The 27,323-nt window shown below is 33.2% G+C and overlaps 1 protein-coding gene across 1 annotated transcript in view; it reads right to left on the bottom strand.

Annotated features, from left to right (window-relative positions):
* Nucleotides 1-2,210: 2,210 nt before the first annotated feature.
* LOC129220538 (protein giant-lens-like) overlaps nt 2,211-27,323 on the bottom strand; it is a 50,178-nt gene continuing 25,065 nt past the window's right edge. The window contains exons 2-4 of the mRNA XM_054855001.1: nt 5,768-5,941; nt 4,542-4,748; nt 2,211-2,429 (exon numbers count right to left, since the gene is read on the bottom strand). Coding sequence (XP_054710976.1) covers nt 2,211-2,429; nt 4,542-4,748; nt 5,768-5,941 — 600 coding nt within the window. The remainder of the gene's footprint in view (nt 2,430-4,541; nt 4,749-5,767; nt 5,942-27,323) is intronic.

Consider the following 27,323-nt stretch of genomic DNA (forward strand, 5'->3'; position numbering starts at 1 on the left):
AACATCTCTACTCAAATACCCTGTTTTACATTCCCTTCAAAACTTTCTTTTGCATTAAAATGCTACGACTTTTTATTTCCCTTGTGTGCTAATAAAATCTTTCAAATGGAGACAAAAATTTACAGCTCGTTCATTTTCATAGATGGCAGCACTATTACTCTTCATTATTAAAAATGTTATATTGTATATTAAAACCAGATGGCAGCACAAAAACTACGTAATCTCACTGTAATCTCACTGGGCGGATTATTGTAATATTTTTCGATTTCAAATTTTAATTATTCTTTTACTATTTTAAACAAAATCACACTAAACATCTATATTTTTTGCAGCAGAAAAAGAATTTTTGAAATGTATTTTGGTAATAAAATTGTCAAATTAAAATACGAAGCAATAACATTGAATTAAAACATCTACAAATCTTTTGCATCAAAAATAAATATTAAGTGTGCGTTTTTCCATTTAAAAAAATGTCAAACTGGACTTATACCATTTGAACAAAATTATTTTTGACAAATTTCAACCATTTTTGAATTTGCAAATGCAGAATATTTTAATATGTGACATAAAATTTCAGTTTTCAATTAAAAATTCCTTCAAATGCATAAATAATTGTTCATCAATGAATTATAATGCTTAGATGTAATGTAAACCGGTAGTATTTATTTTAAGGAGACCCAATTATAAAATAATACTATAATAATAAAACTACTGGTTATATTCTGTACATCGGTAAAAATTATCCGAGGTTTGTTATTTATACAAATAGGATCTCTAAATTGATGGTACTCTTGTCACAAAACCTCAGTACGGAAAGTGGCTTGGGTTTTATTGGCAAGCAACAATTTTTTACCAGAAAAATCATGTACACTTAAATGAACATTGAAACTACAACAAGCAAATGTGCGATTGAGATTTCGTTAGTATCAACGAGAAACTTAACTAAAAGTTTATAAATTCAGAAAATGTCGATACGAAAAACATTTTTTGATTCTCTACAATATTTCTCTTCGTAGCCACAAAAGGTCTATTGGGGAAAGAGGGGGAAAACCGTACAGGCGGGTCAAACCGACCTTTTTTGTTTTTGCGTGCTACTCCTGATGAAAAGATTATAGTCAGGGCCTGATTACGCAAAAGGCTCGGGAAGCTTGAACTTCCCCTCAGAGTTTTGAGGGGGCCCAAATATCACTGTAAAACTGTGCTTAACAATTTCAGTTTCTGCTTTTAACTGCATCTTTTAAAGAGATTACAAACATTTACTTGCCAGACAAAAATGTTTGAAAGATTGAAATTACTGAATGTGAGGACACATTTGATAAAATGTAGCTACAAGCTAGATCTTTAAATGTGGAATTTGATTCAACTTCGATACAGTGTACTTTTGTGATACGTATTTAATTTCCTTTGTGAAGTGGTCAAATGTTATTCAAAAGGTTACCACCCAAATTTACTGAGAATTCAATTGCAATATATGTAATAAACAAAATCTCTATCAGTCAGTAAGGCGAAATAAATTTAACTCTGAATTTTGCTGGACCAGTTAGCATTAGTGTTGTATGATGAGTTCGAGCTTCCCCTGATTTTAGAGGTTAATCGGGCCCTAATTATAGTAACTGCTATAAAAGTTGTTGAAGCTGTATTTGGTGTTTTGGGGCTATTTAGTTTAGGGTATCAAACATTTTTCAAAATTTTCGATACTTTTTTTTATTTTGAAGTTATAGAGATCTTATTTTATATCAGAAAAATAACTTTTGTGTGGCGTAAGTAAATGTATGAATTTCCTGTATTTAGTAGCATATTTGAGCTTAGTAATGAGGTTCCAATTTGCATTATAGCCCTAGGTTATAATTGGCAAAATGGCGGTTCATGGGGAAAAACTGTCCTTCAAATAATAAAATAACTTATGTACATCAATACTCTTAAATTCAGAATCTTGTCTCTCCAATGGTTAAGAAAGTGTTCTGACAAATTTTTATCATAGAAAGATCTCTAAATATCTTTTAGTTTCACTACAAAGCATAAAGCTGCGGTTTTGCCCCAATTTCCCCTACTTTGGAAACGTATTTGAAAATTCAGAATTTCCGAGCGCGTGGACCAAACTTCATTGCCTCCTGATGAATCAATTATTTACAATAATACAGTACACTGAAGATGAACTGATGAATATTTACAGCTGCACTATGTACAAAATGATTGTGTGCGATCCAAACTCATGATTCTGTGCTTCCACAAAAACCACTGTAAGTCCTTGTGCCGTCTTTCGGTCGACTACTGTCGAAGTTTGCGATAACGTAAGGGTCCGTATGGTGCGATGGACAGTAAGTCTTGGCTGGACATTGACACAAAGTGCTGATGGTCACTTCTTCTACTGGAAATCGTTTGCGCACTGTAAACAGTTGGCAAGGTTCCTTGCGTCGGCATTTCATACTCTGGAAAGAAAGAAAAATTGCATCAGAAAATTACTTTTCGTTACAATCGAGAAATAAAACATTTTTTTTATAATTATGAGCTGCAAGTTACTGGCCTTAAGCCAGGGCTGAGACATAAGTGCAAGTATATACCTACAGCCCTGTTATGTCATCCAGAGACTGCAGTTTTGTCTTCATTATGAAGGAACTCATTAGTCTAGAAAAGTTAACCTGAGCGTTAGGCAGATGTCCTCTCATTAATGTTGAGATTACCTGTGGATGCTAATCGTTTCAATGAGAAAATATCTGCCTCCAGCTCTGTCATTGAGTATTTCAGACTGATGAGTTCATAACATGGACGAAACTGCACTGCAGTTTCTGGAAGGCATAAAAGGCAGGGCTGTCGAAAAAAACCTCCCTTTTTTTTCTTTAACAGTTGATTTCTGATAAGATTGCATAATCTACGCACGCACCTGCATAATAGGATAAGGGTAATATTGCCCGCTTTTAACAGCTTTTTTAGCTTTTGATCGAGAAATTAGGATCAGAGAAATGTGTTTCGGGGTTAAAAAGAACACATTTTTCAATGCAAAAAAGATAAGAGTTTATGAAGGATAAGCTTCCTTTTTTCGCATTGAAAAAAAGATTTCTTGTAACCCCTAAGCGCGTGGCTGCAATGCTTTGCAAATTAGCGCTTTTACGTCTTTGAATTTATCCTTGCTTTTCAACACAAAAGCATTTATTTATTCCTTAGTCAAGGATTGCTTGAAGTTTTCATTGCACCGCGAAAGGCATTCCCCATTTTTTTTTTCAAAACCAGGTGATTCAATAATAGAGCGTGGCAAATGAAATTCATGAAATTTACCTTTCTAAAAAAATCTTCCACGTATGATAATAAAAATCGTCTACTTTTTTTAGCAAATAAAATTGCATTGTTTTTTTTCCTCCCTCCTCCCTTCTGTTTACTGTTGTCTACGTTTTAGCTGTATGCACACACATTTTCACTTCACCCACACTTCTTTCCCATTACACACACGACCCGAGCTACGTCTCCAGTTAAGATATTTTGTGAAGAAAATTAGTTAAGACGCAAAACTGATTCGGTTTACTGCTGACACATGCTTTGAATTTTCAGAGAACTATTGAGTTTCAAGACAGATAAACATATTTAATCACTCTATGAATTTCAATTGTTGAAATTCAATAATTGACCTAATTTTGTCCACAGCTTGAATGGTGACCGAAAACTAACCCTAATTCCTTAATTTTCCAGAATGAATGTACTCAATCAGCTGCCTTATGTCCGGCATATAAATAAATAACACGTATATTTAAATTACTTGTATCCAAACACGCACAATTTCGTGCTTTTAATTGCAAGTTTGTCTAAATGTGTGGGTACCAATTAGTAATAAGAATTACCTTGAGCACATAATTGCTAGTTTGTCTAAACGTGTCTAATCAATCTATTGATAAAAAATATTTCTTTTTACTGATTGCCCGAGCTGCTCCCGAAATAAATTCAAAACTACCCATCGTAACAATTTAAAACGAAGTTGTTATAAAATGTAACCCGTATAATCGCATTTAAAAACTTAGTTAATGTCTAAGATTTCGGTATCTTCACACAATTTGTCTTCCAAGGATTTCTGTTTATTTTCTGTGACTAACTTAATATATGATTGATGAACAATTTTCTTAAGTTAGACGATTATTGAAAAGTGATAAATTTAATTTGGAAAGTTTAAACCAAACTCCTTCATTAACGGAAAAAAAATGTTACCATAATCTCACTGTCCAACATCCTGAATTACGTTTTGAATTACAACATATGAACTGTAAAATCCCCCCCCCCCCCGATGACTTTTCCCCCCACCCTGGTGACTTTCTTTTGATATTGTGCCAAAAGAACCATTTTTTTCTGAAAACAAGACAGCTAAAATTGAATGTTCCTGTTCTTGTATTCTTGCCAAGCGATTTGCCTTTTTGCACTCATGTGCCTAATATGTTTTACTGACAACCAAGATTGCATTTCATTCTTTTAAAGCACCATACAGCAAATAAGAGAGGGATACCGAGGTTTAAAACAAAATTTAAAATTATCGTTTATGACTTTGTACTTCATATACTTACACTTTCAGGCGAGCAGGAGAAGTAATAGTAGAGGAATACGCCTTGAGATGTCATCTTAACGTCTTTACCGGAAATATAAGCAGTACTGTTTGGTGGACATTTGCAGTGAACCTTTTGCTGAGATTTGTTATTCGTCCCTGTAATATGCGTCCAGGTAACGTCCTTGAACAACTGACAGGTGGGAAGTTCGTCAACGGATTCACAAACCTGCGAAAGAGAAAGCATTTATTTTTTAGTACAAATAATATAAGTATTTAGTCAAAAATTGTTCAGAATCAATGGAATGTTTTTTTTAGCACAACAAGTCGAGTAATTAAAGTCATTGTTTTCCAATGTAACCTGACAGGGTTTGATGAGGTGTCCACTTACAAATAGATTGACGGTTGGAAAAAAAATACCAACTTAGTGTTCGGCATAAGTAAAGTGCAATTTAAGTTTTAAAAAAAGAATCTGATGCTGCTTTATGTTGTCATAAAAGAATTAACTTCAAATATACAAATTGATGTATGACGGGGTTTGAAAGGCATTAGGATGGCATTGGAAGGGCGAACATTAGCCTTCACAAATGTATGACATTTATACAGTATGATGTATCACAGCTCGAGCAGTGGTAAAGAACAAAAGGGTATGCGTTTTTTTTTTTTCCCCCTTTCTTTTTTGGTGAATACTAATAGTAATACTTGGATTGTCAAATCTCAAATACTTTACCACTAGGAGGTGCTAAGAAAATTAATTACTATTTCAGGATAATTTTCATATTACAGATTATTGAAAACAAAGTTTTCCATTTCTATCAACGCTTTTAAAACTTAAAGCTCTTTTATTCATACGCTCATGGTTTTCAATAACTGCATCGATTTTAATAGCAATTCACTTCAAATGAACATTATTGGAGTATAACTTGTCAAGTGTAATAACTATTTAACACTGATGCAGCTAAAAGTTCTGAAATCAGCATTTTCTCCGTCTACTAGTTGGTGGATTGCGAACCTGATGGTTCAAGATTAGAAATTTTGGAAATTGGAGAAAACATACTGTTCAAACTGTAATTTGTTTCATAGTTTTTAGTGAGAGATATTGTCGATGAACTTGATCCAGCTGATTTTTATTTTATTTTATTTTTGAAAAAAATATTCGTGAATGTTTTCCATAATGTGTTGCGAAATCAAATTGCTACAACGTTTAAGAAGTGCTAACAACAACGCCTAAGACCCTGACAAACCCACCTTGTACTGCCGCGTCCGGTCGACAACCGTGTGGCCATCGTCTGCTTGTAAGGATGTGGAACACTGCTGACCGTTGCGACACGTGCATAGCCGTTCCACCCAGGGGTTGGAGTAGGTGTCTACTCGATTGCACACAGACCATTTATCGCATTGCGGCATTTCCCGTTCTCCAGACTGAAACAGAAAAGAAAATTTTTAAACAGTTACAAACGGCTTTTGGTTACACTGTGTACACACAACAGTATTTACTAGTGTTAGTTGGGATAAAAGAAAACACAAGGTAAACATCATTAAATGGAAACAAACTCTATTACCACGCTCGTGGTAATTTTTGTGATTAAACTGTCGATGAGTGAAGACTAGGTATCATATAGAATACATTCAAAAAACTTCAAGTTTTTCTAAACGAAAATGACCCTGTAAAAATGTTTTTAAAGTTTACTGATCTTACATTTCTCTCTCCAGTAGGTCTGCAGCACAAATGCGAAAAACCTAGCCTCTGCCAGTTTTACTTGTCATGTGAAAGGTTACTTTTAAGTAACGTGTAGTTTAGGGTGGTTCAAAAAACTTTTTTTCATCTAGAGTCCAGGACACTCCTTATTATTACTTTTTTTAATACTTAGTAATAGTATTATGCTGTAAATGTTTTAGCTTCTTACTCAAATCGTAAGAGGGTGCTCAATGACCTCTTAATTTAACATTAGCCGTAGCATAGAAACTATCACAAATTTAGAAATATTTAATTCCCCCAGCTGTTTTTTTGCAAATAATTATTTTACTACAATTTATATGCATATTACTTGTGTGTATTATGATATGTAGCATTGTTTTTTTCAGTTCAATGTATTTTTTAACCCCCCTCGACATATTAATGACGTTTGGGGGAGGCGGTTGAACATAATCTTTCAGTTGAAATAGGAAGCTAAAATTCTTCGAGTACATTACTATCCACAATTCTAAAAATAGTGTCCCGTTATCTAGGAGAAACTTTTTTTTTTCATGTTTTTTTAACCACACTACTGTGCATATTGATAGAAGCAGAGGTTTAAAAAAATGCATAGTTATTTAGTTTGAAAAAAATAGGAACATTCCACGAAAAAGTCATGCCAACAAATTTTGTTCATAAACCCTTTTAAATATTTATTTCTTATGAAATGTATGAGCTTTCGTCACATAAAGGGACAAAATGTCCCTTCTGTGAAATTGCCCAATAAAATTTATCTCACCTTGATTTCCTTATTACTAATCCCTTTCATGACACAATTACTTTTTTTTTTTCAGTTCCACAATGATAATTTTAAGAAGTATAAGCTATTTCTTGAATTTTCTCTTCATTTATTTATTTCCTTACTAGCTGCATTGCCCGACTTTGCACGGTCTACCTCAAAAATAAAAGTTATGTCAAGTGACGCATGTTCACCATCAGGTTTCAATCAGAGAAGCAAAATATTGTAAAATTTCCCGTCAAAATAAACAGTCTTAAAGTAAGAAAACGGCAAATCAAATATTCCCGAATAAATTAAACGCAACCCTCCATAAGTGCAACGAAAATCCTAAAAAAAAAAAGAAAGAAGATGAATCGTCAAATAATAATCAAAAGGGTAAAATTTTTACCTAGAAATACAAACAAATTTTTATTTAGTCATAGTCGATAAAAAAATGGCAACCTTCTGAATTGTTTTCACGCTAATTTAAAATAAATTCGCGCAAACGATAGTTTTCCGATATGAAAATAGTTCCAACAGGCTTAAAAGTGTTTTTAAATGTTTTTCTGGTGATTCTTACAGCCTTTTTTTTTTTTTTCTAAATTCGAAGGAAATGAATGAACTTTACAGGTATTTTTTGCGGGCTTTGGAATGGCGTTAAAATCGAACTGATCGGAAAATTATTATTTCGGGTAGAAAGAGCTATCTAATGCCATTTTCGGCCCCTAAAATTAAAACTGGAACCGTTCGGTACTTTTTTGGCGTTTGAAAACCCGCTACGTCTCTTCACGGGTGCCCAAGAACCTCCCAGCCAAATTTGGTCGAAATCCGACGTAAACTGTGGATTTGTATAGGAAACATACACACACATACATATATTCTTCGTTTTATTTACAGTGGCTCCCAAAAGTGTTCGTACACTTTGAAATTTTTTAGTAAAACCAAAATAACTCGAAACTGAATTCGAATATGAAGTCCAATATTTTTTTACATCATTCCTATGTCATTCTAAATGCAAACCATTGGTTTTTTCAAAATATTGACGGATCCTCTTTTTGAAATGGGTCAGAAAACGAAGAGACAGAGAAATAACACGCCACAAAAGTCATCGTACACTCAAATATTTTCGAATAAATTCACGATTAAAATTATCATATGCCGTTTTATTAATATTTTTGCATTGTGTTGATCCTCATAAGTCATTTGCCTTTAATTTTTTGTTTATTTATTCCTTAATATTGGGCTTATTACTGTAAAATGGCTGGTATTCGTAAAAAACCGCAAACACCATTCAAAGTTTGAATTTTTTTCCCACAGTAGTGGTAAATTGGTTTGAAATGTCTCTAAATTAGTTAATTTATTTGTATGTATAGTAAAGCGCTTGATAAAATGTTTTAAAGAAAGGAATCGGACCGAAAACAAGGTAAGAAAAGGTCAACCTGCAAAGTTGACAAAACGTGATCGGAGATTTAAAGGTAAAAAATTTATGAAAACTACACATTTGAGTGCTGTAGAAGTTTCTACAGAGTTAAATGAAACATTTTACATTTAATTTTCACCTAAAATTGTCCGCCAAGTTCTCTGATCAGCTGGATTAAATGGGACCTCTTCTCGCAGAAATTTTCTTGGTCGCGCGAAAAACAGAAAGCTTACGCTTTTCGTCGCAAAATCAACAATAAATAAGCTAAAAACGTTTTAGAATCACGTCTTACCTGCAGATAAAAATTAATTTAACATTTTTTGTTAAATTGTTGTACAACTATAAATAGAAGAAAAAAATAGGAACTTATTCTTAAGAACTTATTTGGATCAGTTAATCAGAACGGTGGAAGTGTTCTAGTGCGAGGGTGCATATCAGCATCAGGAACTGGTAGTTTGTAATTTTTTGATGAAATAATGAATCATGCTGTTCCTTTAAATATTTTAAAAACCAATTTTGAACTCTTAGCCAAAAATTTGGTTATTGGAAACAACTTTGTCTTTTATCAAAATAACGATAAGAAGTACACGGTTTTCAACGTTTGCGTCTAGTGCCTCGAAAATTGTCCTAAAGTTTGGAAAAAAAAAACCTCAATCTCCAGATTTTAACTTAATGTAACGTATTTAGAGATATTTGGAGGCTAGATTACGAAAATAGGGCTTTAAAACGAATATAGAGCTAGAAACAGTAAGATTCGAAGTGTGGTTGAACACTTACTCAGAAATTACGTAAAAAAAAGAAAGAAAAAGAATGAAATCTATTCCCAGACGTTTAAAAGGGGTTATGAATACTGTATGATATTCTACTATTTAATAACTTAATCAAAAGTTAGATTATTCAATAATATATAGACATTTTATGAAGTGTACGAAGACTTTTGTGAGATAAAATCTCCGGCACTTTTTCGCTTTTGATTTTTAAAAAATTAAGTTTTAATATTTTTTAAAAACTTTTTATGTAGTTTTGTTAAAAATTTATCATAGATCGTATAATTAAATACGTATTCCGAAATATTAATTCCAACCAATGGATTGTGGCCTATTTCGTTGAAAGTGGTAGGTGTACGAAGACTTTTGGGAGCCACTGTATATAGATTATTCCTTATTAGTGAATTCTATTTTACAGGGTGAGTACAAATGATGGACCCGATTCCAAAAATTAATATTTTCGAAACTACTGCACATCTATACATATAATAAAATAAGATTTTTGTGTGTGTGTGTGTGGCGCGCTTCCCGGGAAAACGTTAAGGCCTAGAAAGATGAAATTTGGTATACAGTTGCAGTTTTTGCCGAAGATGTGCACCTCGGGCTTCGATTTTTGAAATTTTAATTGGAAAAAAAGTTATTTAATGTTTTATGTGTTTTTTTGCACTTTTTAGTACGTTTTACCTCACAGACCCCGAACCAATCGCACCACACAAATATTTTTTGTACTATAGTGTAGGAAATTTAATTTTAAATATGATGAATGAAAAAATTTTGAAGATAGAGCAGTTTTTGTATTTTTTATGAATTTTTGAAAAAACCTTTAATTTGCATTTTTTCCTTGGTTTTATTTTTTTCTAATATCATCCTGCGAGAAGTATCAAAGCCTCATTTCTAAAATTTAAGTTGGTAATAGTAAAAACATTTCTCCCTCTCCAGAAGAAAAAAGTTCTTAAAAATACGCAATAGTTTTTTTTTTACAATTTTTTTAATGCTGAACACATCATGTCTTTCCACGCATCGGTCGAAAAAAAGCGTTCTTCAATCTTTTATGTCTCTGACGTGACTATTTGGATTTCGATTCGACATTTAGGATGGAATCTTAATCGCAAACAAATGTTAATCTTTTTTTTACCTATATGAAGTGATGACCACGTGTTTTTCGGCAGCGCTTGCTTTTTTTTTCTTTCCTTTTTTTTTTTTTATTTAGGGATTGTATTTATTTCTTTTTCCATCCCCCCCCCCCGCCCAAGCTGGACGTTTTGCTGTATCTATATTAGGTTTGTGCGCATTTATTTCAATAAAAACAGCGAGATTTGTTTTCTTTGTCAAACGCTACTTTTTGCACACTACGGGGAATTTTGGAAATCTTTTTTTTTTTTTTTTGCCCTACTTAAATCAAAAAAAAAGCGGTTTTTTGAGTGATCTTTGTTTTTATTAGGAAATGGGCGTGAAGGTTAAAATAAATAGAGATGGATAAGAAAATTTAGAGATAGATCGTAAAGGTAGATAGCCGCCGAAGGCGGCAATCTTTGCGTAAAAATGTGAATGGCACAAAAAAAGATAGAGATGGATTGATTAATACTGCTGCCAAATTTATTTAAACAGCTGCCGAAGGCGGCAAACTTGAAGTAAAAAGGTAAATGACATGTTAGGCAAACAGCCGCCGTAGGTGGCTGCCTGCATAGAATGGCGAATGGCGTAAGAAGGCGAACCAGCTCGTCGCCGCAGGCGGCTATGATGAAATTAGATGTTTGTGTGTGTGTGTGTGTGGCGCGCTTACCGGGAAAACGGTAAGGTCTAGAAATTATTCTATTCAAATTAATAATAGTATAGATATAGATTGATTGATATTGCCACGAAATCTCTTTAAGCAGCCGCCGAAGGCGGCAACCTTGGCGTAAAAAGGCGGGCCAGCTGGTCGCCGCAGGCGGCTAGTATCATAATAAGTAATACATGAATTTAAAGAGATTTATGCAAATTTTTTTTTTCCACAAGAGTTTATTTGCACTACTTTGCAATATGTGAGCATATTGTGTAAAGTGCTAAATGTTAGATGCTCGATCTTGTAACCTTTTGTTGCACGACAATTTCCGATATGTAGTCAGTTCGTTCTACACAAACACATTTTGGCAATCATAATATTAATGGTGTGTAATACTGCACAAATGCGTTCTTGAAATATTTAGTGATTTCGGCATTGGGGGTTGATAAACAACGCCTTTGACGTAACTCCATAAAAAGAAATCACAGAGCCTACAGAACGAGCTAAACTGCAGATTAGATGTTTGTCGTGTGGCAAAAAGCTTACACATCGAAAATTTGTAACTGGAAAAAGAACTTAATATATCTTTTACATTCTTGTAACATGCAAAGAATATTTTAACTTTTTTTTTTCTTCACCTCAACACTTCAATCTTCTGTAAAATAACAACTCTCTTGTTTCGCATTATGTTTTATTGTAAAATTGTAAAACTTTTAGCTATTGTTTTTGTATACTTTATTACATATATTGATGTTAAATTACTAGAATTTTTGTCAATAGCGAGTCAAAATTGCAATGATAATAATGTATTATCATTGTGTATGGTCATGTATTATCATTTTTAAACATATGTGATCATAATGTAATGTATTATTCATCACATATATATTTAAATGAAGTTCCTCATGGACTCACTTGTTCAGAGCATTTAAAATTGGTAAACAAAGCAGTTGGCAGGTGCGGGGATCTCTGAGGGTGTCAAATGTAACATGCAAAGTAGTTTCGAAAATGTTATTGAACAATCACGAATTGCTTATTATTCACCCTTTACTAAAGCAGAGGTTGCTCCGATATTTCAGAATGGCGACAAAAATAAGTTTAGCTTATTGTTTTATTTCTTGTTAAGCGGACAAATATTCGTCGCCATGGTTACAAATTGCTTGCTTTCATTCAAGGCTTAACTTAAGCGTTAATTTTAACCCTGCGACTCCATCCTCTGCATAAAATAAATTGCTTTTCTAGTGTCCTCATAAACAGTAGTCGGGTGGTCAAATGAGTGAGTTGAGAATAACCATTTTAATACATCCTAAAGAAACATTTCATATTTTCCCCATTACTGTGAAATATATTTCATCTGCTCAAGACTTCAGTCGGGTCCTACGCAGATAGAATGTTTACGTGTTTGTGCCACGGCCCACGCCGAGCCATGTTTCGCAAGTCGTCAATAAGCACAACCACCAAATCATCCTCCTTTGCACATCTTTTATTTTGGGGTTAATTGTTCGGTCACAGGCGGTAAAACATTGCTTTCTCAGTAATGTGTACTGAGCGTTTAGTTGAGCGCTTAATTAAGCCTTTAAAAACCGGCAAATTCCCACGTCCCACACTCAAGCCTGTCTCCTCCGGTTCCCAAAGGATGTTGGTGTTGCCATTCTGCTGTAAAGAAATATCCATGCGTGCCGTCTCACGCTGGTCATTACGGACAGCTCTGGCTTTGTTAGCATAAAACTTTCGCGTTTTTCTCATAGTGCGATAAATTCGGCCTCAATTTGCTAAGCCCGGCTTAAAGTCAAGCGAAGTTTAGCGCTACAAGGGCAATAAACAAGAGGAAGCTCTTCGTTCTGTTGATTCTTTTTCTCGCGTGGAAAACCGGAACGTTTATGCGGAGAACTGTTTCTCGCTCATTATCTCAAGATGGATTTTTTCTTGGAGATTTTGTCATGAAACTGAACTAAAGTAATCATGGACGGATACAAGAGCGGAGCGATGGGGGCGATCGTCCCTACCTTGAAGGGCCTTACAAGCAATTTTTTCGACATTAAAGTTCTAAAAATAATTTTTAGTCATCTGCAAATAGTTTAAGGGAACTCTCAACCGGACAACTTTCGGAATATTTCAAACTTGAGGTCGTAAATACACGTTTTTAAACCTTTTTTGGTAACGTTAGAGGAAGGAACGGCTCCCTTTGGATCAAAAAGCACACCTTCCCCGGGTTTCAAAATAACTTGTACCAACTTGCAGAGCCGTAAGGACCAAGGGGCTCCTGAGCATTGCATAACTACAGTTTTGTACGTTTGAAAAGTCGCTTTCATATTCGTGGTCTCAAGTAATATATTTTGCTCTTTATCTCAGGGCTTGAATTGAGTTGAGCCTAAGATTTTTTCGTTAAAATTGAAATCCTTAAAGTTTGAATAAGAAAGAAGAAACATGCGAATCGAAAAGACGTAACGATAGCAACGCCAAATAAAACATGGATTAATTTTAATGGAGATGAAATTATTGGAACTTTATTTTTAACGGCTTATAATTTTTTTTCTTTGGAGATAGAAGCTCCGTCTTTCGACCATTGGTCGAATTAGATCTGGAGTAAAAAAAACGCTCTTTTCAGTGGTGCCAAAAAGAAAACTGTGGGACAATTCCTTCACTTTTTACTGATAGATTTAATGAAGAAAGTAGTGGCTAAATTTTAGCTAATTACCAAACGGCACGAACTTGAGGCTCACAGATCTAGACGAAATTCTGGATTTAAGTTACTTCTCACTAAACTACCCAGGTGAAGCAGTTTGACTGCATAGGCCCTAGTTCGACTGCAACGGAAGTCTAAAGTTGTTATTTGAGACCAGAAAAGCAATGGTTTTTCCTTTGAAATTAAAACTTTTTTTTAAACTCTTTTCTGGCATTTGCATTGCAGTATGAGCCAATTAAAAGCATTCACAACATAGAATAAATCTCCCCTCTCCCTCCTTTGTTGTACTGAAAAGAGACGTCGAATGTCTTGGAAGGGTAGATATTGTCCCAAAGTTTCCGATTTCAATAAAACTCCATTGCAATTCTCTGGAGTCCTGCCAATTAGTGTGGTTCAGATGGCAAAAACTTAAGAGTCACGAATCTGGATCAACTTCTGAATTTAGGTCAATTCATACTAGATATGAGCGCAGGTAAAATAGTGCACAGACTTTAGTTCGGATCAAGGTTGGTCTAAATTTGCCTGTTTGGCTCCAAACTGCGATATCGTTTTCCTTGGAATTTTAAACTTGGCACAATATTTGCTCTCCTAACATCTATCGCGTCTCTTGTTAGCACAACGTAGGGGCATTGAAATTTACCCTATACTGTGAATGCATTCAGTTATGCGATACTGCAATGCAATATCAAGAAAAGGGTGAAAAAGGTTTATTTCAAAAGAAAACCACTGCTTTCCTGGAGCGAAACTTGAAACTTTGGATCCCCATTACAACCGAACTAGGGCCTATGCAGTCAAACCGCTTCACCTGGGTTCATATCTAGTAGGAATTAACCTGAATCCAGACTTTCGTCCAGATCTGTGACCCTCAACTTCGTGCCGTTTGGTAAGCCTAAAAAAGTTCGAGCTAAAAACGCCAAGCCAATAACTCCCGCCGTATTTAAGTTAGAACATTGAAACAAATTGCGTAGAACGCGGAAAATTCTACCTTTTCCAATGGTATATAATATTAATATGTGCAAGCAATTTTTACCCTTTTAATAGGCAATAATAGGCTATTTACGCGAAATTAGAGCTTAAAAAATTAATTACAAAAAAACTAATTTGAATTTAAAAAAATAAAACCCCAGGTGCACACCACCGGGACTCGAAGTAATTTTGTACAAAATTTCAAGTCTGTAGGTGCTATGGGGCGTCCTGGACGCACGTCCGCCACAGACTTCCCTCCAGAATTTCTTTGAAACCTTAATTTTATTTTCTTTAAAGTGATAAGATATTGAATTCAATCGTTTATTCCATAATGACGAATCGTTTTACTTTTTCCAGCGTTGCCAAACAAAACACACAACCTCTAATAAAAAGTCAGATTAAAAAAAAAAAAACCAGAAACGATAATCTTTGCCTCAGTTATTTGTTTCAGAAAAAAATCGTCTACGGTTAAAAAATAAAACACTTTAACTTTCAAGATTTCATGAGGCGGGTCATGAGTCAACCAATGAGTTATGTTCGTCACTGATTAAGTCTGCGAAGAATTTTATTTATTTATCTTTTACTTTTTTCCCATTTCTAACAACAAAAAACTCAAAATAGCGCAAAACATTTCATTTTTAACTTTAGTAGCATGTTAGATCAAGAACCATTCCATGGAAAAAGAGATGTCGATGCTTCGCAGCTATTCCTCATTTTTTCTTTTTAAATAATAATTTTAAAACATTTTTTTTCTTCGTTCAAGAAAATACACACTTGTGTGATTTTTTTCAACAAAACAATTTAATAACACATAAAAGGTTCCATAGAATTTTTTATGTAGCAGCGAAACGACGAATCAAAGCACCGATATTCATACAAATACAAGGCGTACACTTCGATTTGCCGTTTAAAAATTAGTAGGTTAGCTATAAAAATGGAATAAAATCAAATCTGCATAAAAAGACAGGAAAACCATTGCTTCAAAACATCTTTCTTTACTCTATTAAAACTCTTTTGAAAGTACCGATAAAACTCTTTCACCTCATTTTTCTTTCTTAACTCCACTATTTCTCGCTCAGTTTCAAGAGAGTGAGAAAACATGGACAAAAAACAAAATTCTTTCAGAGAGTTTTTCCTCTTTTTTTTTCCTTCGGTTTTTCTTTATCGCCGATCGGAAAACCCTTACAAAGTGAAAAACAGCGCCGAATGATTGATGAATGGACGTGCATTGATGCTTGAAACGTGCATATCCGTCCCCAGATTTATCTTCGCGTTTCGCTTCATAGGCAATTAAATTCTTCTCTGTATATGAAGCACGTCGGGAGGACTTTTATTGTTGAAGCAGTTGTTTGATTAAAGGGGGGAAAATGCACTTGACTTTCTGTTTGAAAAGTTTCACACAATCAAAACGTTACTAGGATCACGGTTTGAAAATATCATGATATTTTCGATTATATCCGATATTTTGATATATATCCGATATTTTCAATCAACGCAAACTAAAGTCTTCAAAAAAGTAAATGCATCTTCAAATCAATTTATTTTCTTATGTTATTATTACAATATGTAGACTTAAAATTAAGGTTTCTTTCCTTATTTATATCTAATATTTCATTTAACATTTTTATCGATCTTAATAAAATTAATTTAGCATTAGCTGTTATACTCATTTTTCTTCTGTTAGCTAGTTTTACGCAGTTATATGATTCAGAAATAAAAAATGCGCATTAGTCGTTGCACAGTCATTAAACATTTTCTTTTTTTCTAACCAACATTCAATATTTAACTAGGCATTTTTAATCTGACTGAAAATTGTTACTTTACTAATAATTGTATGAATATAAAATAATTATATTATTTTGTTATATTGATGATGTATTAATACAACATAAAAACATAGTACATAACTTTTTGGTTATTTTTAATAACAAATGAACAATATTACTATGATTAATGTAATTTTTTTATTGAAAATACCGTAGTTGAAAAAATAAATATCGAAAATATCAAAATATCATGATATTTTCAAAATAAATATCGGATATATATCGTGATACATATCATGATATCTGTCAACTGATATGTATCGACTAACCCTGACTTGAATACTATAAAAATTCAAAAAGAAAAGAAAAGAAGTAAAGAACGAAAAAGTCTACATGCAATACATTTTTCTTCATAGCTTTGGTTCTGTTTTCGTCTAAATAATTTCAGACGGCGGTGTCTATCCAACGGCTCGCATTCCATATGATGCCCTCGATACTGATAAATGTGGTTCGTTGCTATAACTCACACATATGGTTCGTTGCTATAAATCGTTACGAATTTTTACAATTTACAATCTTATAACTTTTTCCTTGAAAGCAAACGAAATTAAGATAAAGTATGTATAGCTTAACCGGCTTGTATCGTAATATATTTCTGTTGTGGTTTACATTAAAAAAAAACATACAGGATGACATTACCAAATAATTGCTTTCAGTTTTTTATTTAAAACTGAAAGCTTTAGGACATAGTATGCATATTTTTATATGCATAGGATGTTAATGACAAAATAACAACGGTTTTCACGAAATCCGTTTTGAGAAAAAATCCATAAACATAAAGTGAATCGAATAGTAACAGAAAACGAGCTGATGTGTGCATCACATGACTTCCATTTACTTCATGTCATTTCCCCATTATTGGCAATTTTAATGTGATTCAATAGTTTACTCTCTAAGTATCACCAACAATGGCCAATTTGAAACCAAATTTTTTAAAAAGTCGCCAAAATTTGTCGCCAATTTGTCGACAAAACTTGGCGACCAAAAGACTGGCTATATATCGCCAAGTGTCCAACAAATTATAACACCACTTGAGTTTACATTGAAATTAACAATGACTTCCCCCCAAAAAGGGGCAAAAGACCCCTTTAGAAACACCCGAATGCAACCAAAAGGAAAGGTGCGCAACTAAACCCCACTAGGAGTCTACGTACCAAATTTCAACTTTCTTGGACATACCGTTCTTGAGTTATACGACATACATACGCACATATATACGTACATACAGACGTCACGAGAATACTCGTTGTAATTAAAACAGGAATCGTCAAAATATATAGTTCGTGTGTCTATACGTTCTTAGGCACTTAACCACGTGTGGTCGAGACGGAAAAAACACTCAACATTCATTCGGGGGTGAGCAAAATGGAAATTAAGGTCGATTTTTTAGTGGAAATTTTTTCGCGAATACAATACTTCCTTTTTTTGTAAAAGGAAGTAAAATAAAGAAAGACAGAAATAAAAATGAAAATACTAATAACATTATATAAGTAAATTGGCAAAACCAAGGACAAATTCCATTGCAATATTCACATGAAGTTTTGTACAGAATAGGTTGCAAATAAGATTTTATCTCTGTCCCTCTCTCTCTCTTTAATAGCTGCCCTAGTTCTTTTAGCATTTTATTTTAAACTTGTTTATTCGTTTAATTAAACTGTCAGTAAAATTTTATTTATTTATTTATTTAGGGGATTCTCAAATAACGAAATGGTGCAAATCCATCCGATATATTGGAGTATTTAATTGTGAGCATTTAAAATCAATTTTTTGTAAATAAATAATTTATGAGGGGCTCAAAACTATCTTTCTCTGAAACAAGAAAACGAATATTACTTGTCCCAGTTTCAATTCCTTAAGAGTTAAAAAGTTATATAAGATTCTAGTCAACAAGTAAGGAGAGTAGAGTAAAAAAAATAATAATAAATAAATAAACGTAAACTTATGAAAATTTGCAGGATACTGCATACACGTGTTTCTTCTTTGCAAGGATCGCCTTTCCTTACAATGCCGAAACACGTGTATGCAGTTTCCTGCAAATATTTGTGCATTCACGTTGTTTCGTTTTTCTTTTACTTTTCATTCAATTCTTAAGTGAGTACAATTTCTTTTTTTCTTATTTTGTTTCAATAGTTCATTTGAACTCTTGACTGTCTAATGTGTCAAATTTGTTGTTAATTGTAAAAACAAAATATAATGGGCTTCCGAAAAGTCCTTGACACTGAAAAAAAATTTTATAAAAAAAGCAACAAATTCTCGTATTAATATGCGGTTTGCGTCATAATACTTTATAAGTTCAAGAATTTTTTATGGCATCACAAAAAAATAAAAGAAAAGAAAAGAAAAAGAGTAAAAAGAATTATAAATAATCGAGAAATTACTTGTAGAAGAATTTGTTTTATTTACTGTGATGACACAGCCGTCAATGTACGAGTAAATAGCTTATAATTACAGTTTTCTTTTCTTTTTTCTTCCGACGTCATGAAAAATTCTTAAACTCGTGAAGTATTATGGGGCAAACCACATATTGATACGACAAATTGTTATTTTTCTATGAATTTTTAAAATGAGTCAAGGACATTCTGGGCATCTTGCGCATATAATTAGTTTTTTTCTCTTCAAATTGAAAACATAATTTTTCAATTTCATTTTACGCATGTTCCGTAATTGTAATTTTTTTTACATGTATTATTATTAAAATGACTAGAAAATCGCCCGTGAAGGTATGACGGGTGAAAATTGCTTCTACATTTGAACAAAGTCATTGCCTGTTTGGTGATATTTTGATAGTTTAAGTTGAAACCCTAACTCCAGCAGGTATCGTTCATTGTTCCGTTTCTTCATTTCCCTGAAATGACACAGTCTTATCAATAAAACAGTTAAGTGACCGGATCGAGTTCAGCCTCGTCACAATAAATCCTTTCCCTGCATGTTAAACATTACCAAAACATATTATCAAATTATCAGATGTGGTGTGAGTTTCATTGTTGAAACACTCGCTTTACTCGATCATCGGCTATTATATATAAGGTTCATTCAAATGGAACCAGGTCAGTGCGTCAAGTAGACGAACTTCTTTCGCGTTATGCATTCTGGGTCGAAACTCCGCTTTCACTCCAGAAAGAAGCAGGAGGAGAAAAATTCCACGTATATCCCGCAAATAACCGGAATGCGGTGAAAAGCAGATTTTTTCCCGGCTCGAAAGTGCCCATGGACTAGGATAAGTCCTGGATACGATAGCAACCTACACCGTCTAGTGTCTCAATGGGATAAATGTACCAACAGTTTTGCCGATTGTTTTTGAATTAATAAAATTGTAACCGTTACTTTAGGCTAGAGACCAGGTTTCAATTTGAATGCTCTTTATATTTGAGAATTTTGTTTCCAAATGCGAATTTGTCAACTCTGTTACACGAAGCGGTTAAAATATTAAAACATTCTTCATAAATATCTCATGTACGAGAACCATAGATACTTTTTTATATAGAAGTCATTGGAGAATCAACTTAAACGAGCTGATGTGTGCAACACATGACTTCCTTTTACTCCAATTTAATGTCATTTCTCCATTATTGCCAGTTTTAATGTGATTCAATTGTTTACTCTCTCTAAATATCACCTACAGTGGTCAAATTAAAACCAAATTTAAAATTTTAAAAAAATCGCCAAATTTTTCGCCAAATTGGCGACAAAACTTGGCGACCAAAAGACTGGCGATATATTGCCAAGTGTCCGACAAATTATAACACCACTTGATTTTACATCGAAATTAACAATGATTTCCCCCAAAAAAGGAGCAAAAGATCCCCTTAGGAACATCCGAATGCAACCAAAAGGGGAGGTGCACAACTAGGCCCCATTATAGGAGTCTACGTACCAAATTTCAACTTTCTAGGACATACCGTTTTTTTATGCGAGATACATACATACTACATACGTACATACGGACGTCACGAGAAAAATCGTTGTAATTAACTCGGGGGTCGTCAAAATGGATATTTCGGGTGTCTGTAGGTTCCTAGGCATATATCCACGTGTGGTCAGGTCGTAAAAAAAACTCAACATAGATTCGGGGGTGAGAAAAATGGAAATTAAGGCCGATTTTTGAGTGAAATTTTTTTCGCGAATACAATACTTCCTTTTTTGTAAAAAGAAGTAAAAATGTATGATAGCTGGCGGAATTTATTTCAATTGGTAGACGAATCTCAAGTGTTGGACATGAAGTGTGGCGTTTTCTTGAGAATCACCCAGTATAGTATTTTTTCTTGTTCCTTATTTCAGCAAAATGACTTACGGAAGAAAAAAAAGACTTCAAGCACCGTCACACTGTCCGGTTTTCTGAACGAACGTTGTGTCTTTCCTTCCTTTTTTTCAAAATTCTTTAATTAACCTTCTTCGACCTGCATCAACTTCCACTCGCATCGAAAATCCTCCGACAGGCTCTCTTGGCCATAATTAGTACAGAGGCTGTCTCAACCGCCATGACGGTTTTGCCATGATAATTTTTTCCCATAGGAACTCTTCTTGTCTTAGCACCACAGTCGCTTCTTCCGGCCGACCTTGGGTTTCTCTTTCCTTGCATCCTTCCTTTTTTCAGCCGTTGAGAACATTTTTCGACTCCTCATCCATGATTCCCCCCAACTTCGGATCAGTGACGTCACTTTCATCATCGTCCCTTGTCGCGAAATTTACTGAAGTGACGCAATTATGTGGGATGGTGGGAAATTCTCATTCTTTTCGGCGTGTCCGTGATTGATACCATCCCCCCGAATAGTGAATAACCGTGAGGCACTAAAGTTTCGCGGAAAGCAAACAAGCGTTGCGTGAAAATGCGACAAAATTAATATCAACCGGGTAACAAATGGGGTGCTTTATTTCGAACAAATTAAACATTCATGCGAGGCAAAAACTTTAAAAGAACAGAATAAAATGAATTTGAGGTTTGTTTATTTCTTTATTTGTTTATTTATTTCGTTAATTTTATTTTATTTGTTTATTTATTTTGTTAATTTTATTCATTTATGTTTATTTGTTCATTTACTTATTTTATTCATTTATTTATTTTAGTTTGTTTATTTCATTCATTTATTTTGTGTATTTATTTATTTTGTTAATTTTATTTATTCATTTTAAATTATTACTTGCAACGGAAAATATATTGTGAAATGCTCTAAAACATGGATTCTCTATCTTTCAGACTCTCCGCCCCCCCCCCCCCCCAAGTGATTCGAGGTCATTGAATGGTTGTTTTTAATGATATCAATTACTTCGAATCTAAAGTATTTTTCGTTATGTCACGACAAACGTTATGTGACAACGACCAGCATTTTTTTTTTTTTAACAAAAGGATCAGATTTAGAAAATATGTTGCAAAAAGCCGTTGATTGAGTAGAAAGAGCTTCTTCCAACTTTTGAAATAGTTTTTAAATCGAAACTTCGGTCATATTATGATACATAACGGCTTCTTATGCTCGAATTTATAGCAATTAAAAGTACGTTTTAATTGCTTAATTAAAATATACGGTCACACCCGCAATATGTACAAATCATTAGTTTTTAATGACAAGAAAACATTTTCGAAAGTTGATAGTTCATATTATGACACACAATGGCTCCTTATGCTCGATGTATAGAAATTAAAAGTCAAAGTTCCGAGAATGAAGTGCAAATATCCGTGTAAAACTGAGTCATTTGTACAAAAGAACTGAGCAAACTTTAAAAAATGTCTTTGCTTGAAAATTCATATCGCTCACTCGTTTCAAAAACGTCATAAATGTGTATAATTGAGTCATTTGTATAAATGAATTGAGCAAACTTTAAAAAATGTCTTTGCTTTAATATTCATATCGCCCACTCCTTTCAAAAACGTCATAAATGTGTATAACTGAGTCGTTTGTACTAATGAATTGATCAAACTTTAAAAAATGTCTTTTCTTGAACATTCATATCGCTCACTCCTTTCAAAAACATCATATCTGTGTAAAACTGAGTCATTTACTAATGAATTGATCAAACTTTAAAAAATGTCTTTGCTTGAATATTCATATCGCTCACTCCTTTCAAAAATATTTGTATAAAACTGAGTCATTTGTACTAATGAATTCAGCAAACTTTAAAAAATGTCTTTTCCCGAATATTCATATCGCTCACTCCTTTCAAAAACGTCATATCTCAAAAATTAGCGATTTTTAGCTCTGCCTTTTTTGAACTGCCATGAGTGAGTAGTATATCTCTGAAAGACCTGCATTTCTATAACTTTAATATTGCGCCGTCAGAGAGCAAAAGTGTCGTATTTGCATTTTTAAGAATTTTCGGAATGTTCTTTTCAATAATGTTACATCTTGGGTCGTGCTTGATCCATTAGGCATGAAACATCTGGGTCGTTTAGCGAAATATGATAGTATTTATTACAAAAAAAAAGGATTGCGCACAAAAAGAGCTTTTTTCACTCTCATTTGTAAAACAAGAACGCAGTTTGCTTTCATATCGGTATTGTTACTGACAATAATGACATATTTTGAGATATTTCCTATAGTATCTCTTTTTAATTTAGTGCACAAACGTCAAAAATAAAACGTAACTTTTTAAAGGTTACACTTTTTACACTTCTTCATAAAACAGAGAAAAAAACACCAGATTTTCTTGGAGAAGACTTTATGCGTAAGAAAAAGTTCAATCAGTGGCTTAAAATATAGTTTTGCTACATAACATCTTACTTTTAATTTTTAAAATCGCTCTCCTGAAAAATCACTTTGACATGACGAGAGTTGAGACATGTTTGAGATATGACGTTGTTGAAAGGAGTGAACGATATCCTAAAAAAAGAATATTTTCGCAGTTTAACAGAAATCCATATGTACCGAAAGAGAAGTTCAAATCATTCAATTTTGAACGAGTCACCAAGTGTTCAAACAATTCAAACCATCCAATAGCTCACAAGCGAATGAATCCGTGTGGTTTGAAAAAAAAAGGACCCCGGAGAAAAAACGTTTCCGTGCTTATATAGTATGTAGCAGGAATACGTAAAGTTCACGACCTCATAACGAGAAATTGATTGCTAGGAAGAGAAAGTGGGGCAAAACGCTGGACTTTTCATGCTTGCTTAAAGCAGCACCTGCCCACATGGGTTGCACAAGATGCACATTAAAAGAAGTCGCCAAGTAGAAAATTGCTCTATGGATAAAAGGGGTAATTTCGCCAAGTGATCCGGCTATCTTCTTATTGACTCTTCAAAATCCTTGTGATGGTTAGACGCGAAAAATGGTGCCGATCATGGAATAATATCTCTATATTTTTTATGTTTTTTTAACTAAACAGTCTTGAAAACAGGAACAAAAGTACATAAATATACTGCTTAGACAGGGGAAAAAAGTCAATGTTTTACATCATAAAATTATTAATATTGAAATAAAGAAATCAGAAAAAAAATATTGCACGTTAAAATTAAATTTTGAAAAGTTTCTCGAAACAAGACATTATTACTTGAAATTCAGTTTGGTTTCTTTTTCTTTTCTGTTTTCAATCCTTAACATGCCTCAGAATCTAACTTCATCTGAAGTTTTATATAATAGAGTTCAATTATTGACTAGCTTTCAACTTCACATTTAAATTATTTTCAGTATTATTATTATCGTTTTTATTATATTATTATTATCATCCTTTTCATTAATATCAATTTATTAGTATTATCATATTGCTATTATCATATTACTATTATCATTATCATCATGACCATCATTATTATTATTATATATTTATTATTATGTTTATTATTATCATTTTTATATTATTTTTTTATTTAATTTGAAAATATAAAGGGTAGAACCTGGAGAATGAATAGCTCGTAATCTTTAAAAATATAATAATGAGTTTTCAAATTTTTTCTTATAATGAAACGGCAGTATAAATTTAATTCTACACGTTTCAAAAAAGAAAACAAGTGGAAAATGTTGTAACAATAGTAAAAAACGTTGATAAAGCACAAATTAGCAACTGATTGCAGGCACGTGTTTCGGGATTTCAAAAATCCCTTTTTTCAATAAAAAGAAGCGTGAGCTTTTGGATTTAGACATCCGAGAAAAGCAACGAAGAACAAAAGATAGAGAAATTAATGTAATGAGTTAAGAAGCTAAAGTTTTTAACGATGTCCTGAATTTTTGAAAATTAAAAATATTCGCAGGTTGGTTCTTCTATCCTATACATGTTTTCTTTTTTTTTTTTTTCTTTCTTTCTCTATTTTTTTCCATCTCTTCACAAAAGTGTTATCTTGTTAAGATTTATACTGCCTTTAAAATGATATGAAAATTAAAGAAAAAAAAGTGTACAAGAATTTCTTCAATACTATGTAAACGAATTTAGACGGAACGATCGCTCTCAATAGAGATAAAAGAGAGCGAAATAGAAAGTGGGAAAAATCGCTCACTGGTGCACTTCTCCATATTTCAAACTATGTACTACTTTCATAAAAATCTGCAAAAAGATAGACCCTAACCCCAATAACGCACAGACAGCCAGTCATATTTTTATAGTTTTTTTGCCGAATGTGCCGAAAATATTCATTTTTCCCTCAATGTACCACCCAGCCAATCATTTATACTTCATCTAGCCTCACACACTCCCACTTTTATTTCTTCCTGTACTCAAGACTTAGTAATAAATTAAACATGAATGCATTTTCGAATGAAATTTGAAATTTTGAATTACTTTATACTTAATTCTAAAAACAGAATGCAGAATTGTATTTGAAATTAAACTTATAAAAAAAAAGAACAACCTCCAAGCGCACTAAAGCCAACTATGGCAGTTCAACGACAACACCAAACAAGTTTTTTTAATCAAGAGCTTGAAAGGGTGGTGTTTACCAAACTTGCAGCTGGGGTAATATTTTTAAATCAACACCAGAGACCAACGAACTGCGCAAGAAAAAAAGAAGGCGAGGGAGGGAGGGGGGACTGTGGGAGTGACAAGAGTTCCCTTCATAGACACTCACACACGCAAATCACTGAATGTGTGCAAAAAGTAATGTGCAAAAATAAAAAAGCTAGCAGGAAATATCTTCAGCAGACGCGTGCAGATGTTCCAGTTTGAGAGCCAGATGCGCCATGCAGATAGCAACTAATAGATACAATTACTTTACGCTTTATGCAGTGATAATGAAGTGAAGAGAATTGCAAACACGTTCACAACAGCCTTCCGTTGCTCGTATAATACATTTTGTTTATTGTTTCGAAAAGGGGAAGATAAGAAAGAAAAAATCTCGATAATAACACCTGCCTAAACGCTCATCTGATTCACAAATAGGGGAACATAGCAGGTAATTTTACCCTTTATATCCGCCATTTTCACCGGGTCACTGATTTATGTAAATGAACCGCTTCGCTTGGTGTTGACTTTAGTGGCTTCCCTTGCTCTAAATACTTCATTGAGTAAGAAAGTATTCTCCATTGAGGCAGTGAGAAGCAAAGGGATGTAAGTGGACCTTTTTTATGTTTTGAGTGAAACGCGTTTAAAGTTCAGATTCTAGGTAGGCTTTCATTGAAATATTTTTCTGAATCATGCTATATAGCAGCACCCACCAGAGGTACTAGTACACTCTATTGCCCTAAAACAGATGAGAGGTTCTGCTACCATTTATATTGATTGTCTCCAAATTTCTCATTTTTACACTGTCATCCCTTTGCTTCTCAATGCCTCAATGGATTTCAAGAAAGTTGTTTTAACATTTGCATTTGCTAAACCCGAATAGTTGAATTGTTGAATCAGGTTTAGATGTAAATTAAAATTAATAAAAATTTTGGAGGCTTGGTCGATGTCGTTCTTTCGTTCTTTTTAATAATACGTTCATCAGAGGATCGTTCATTTCTTTTACCCGTCCATTGAGCTCCTTCATTTGAACGACTTCGTTCATTTAAAAAAAATGTTTAAATTTTTGAAGAGTTCATTGAAAATTATCAAATACCTATAAATCATTAAAAAAAATCTTAAATTATCAATATTTTTAAAACCCGGAAAAAGTAGCCTATGTAAATAATAAAACTTAATTTATTAACTTACCGGCGTAAACAAAATGGCGACAAAAACACGAGAGCAAGTGATGCCGAACGTTTTATTATAAAGTTGTTTACTTGTGTGGTATAAAAAAGTAAAGACTAATATAGGTAAAATTGAATAAAAGAACGGAACTGAAACAAATGTACTTCTAGCGCAATGTTCAAAACCGTTCATTTTTTTAAGTGATCGTACTTCGCCGATTATTTTAAGAAGCCGTTCTTTTCGAACCGCTCGTTCATGAACGACACATCCCTACAATTTTGCTTCATTAAGATTAATTTTATAGTTAAAGATAAGATCTTCTATTAAAGTACAGTCAAAGATTTATGCTGCAAAGAAATGCAATAATTTAAATGGATGTCTTGATCATATGATTCATTTTTTAATAAATGAAGAAACTTATCCAAATCTTTCAAACAGTTCAATCTGTCAATTAAGCAAAGTCAATCAAAAACAGCAACAATTGAAAACAAATTAATACGTACGGAAATGATTGATGGTGTGCTTAAATTCTTATTTAAATTAAATAAGAGCAATATAAGATAGATTGAAGTAAAAAATCTTGAAAAACTCTCAATTAATTGTAATACTGTTAAATACTTCGAAATTCTTGGTAAAACTGTTTTATGAGCTATTTTGTGTTTCTGTGGCCTCAACTTTTGTTTTAGCAGAATAATTTCATCACAGTTTTCTTTACTGAAAGTCATTTTCACTTGAACTAAGGTCCCTAATAATTTTCTTGTTTTATTATAATTTGGATGTAATTAACTTAAAAAACGAATCTGCCTGGAAATGATGCCATTTTCACAGCAACTAATGTCACTAATAAGTTTATTGTTTTATTATAATTTGGATGCAATTGATAAAAGGAGCG

This window comes from Uloborus diversus, chromosome 1, assembly GCF_026930045.1.
Source record: "Uloborus diversus isolate 005 chromosome 1, Udiv.v.3.1, whole genome shotgun sequence".
Lineage (NCBI taxonomy): Eukaryota > Metazoa > Arthropoda > Arachnida > Araneae > Uloboridae > Uloborus > Uloborus diversus.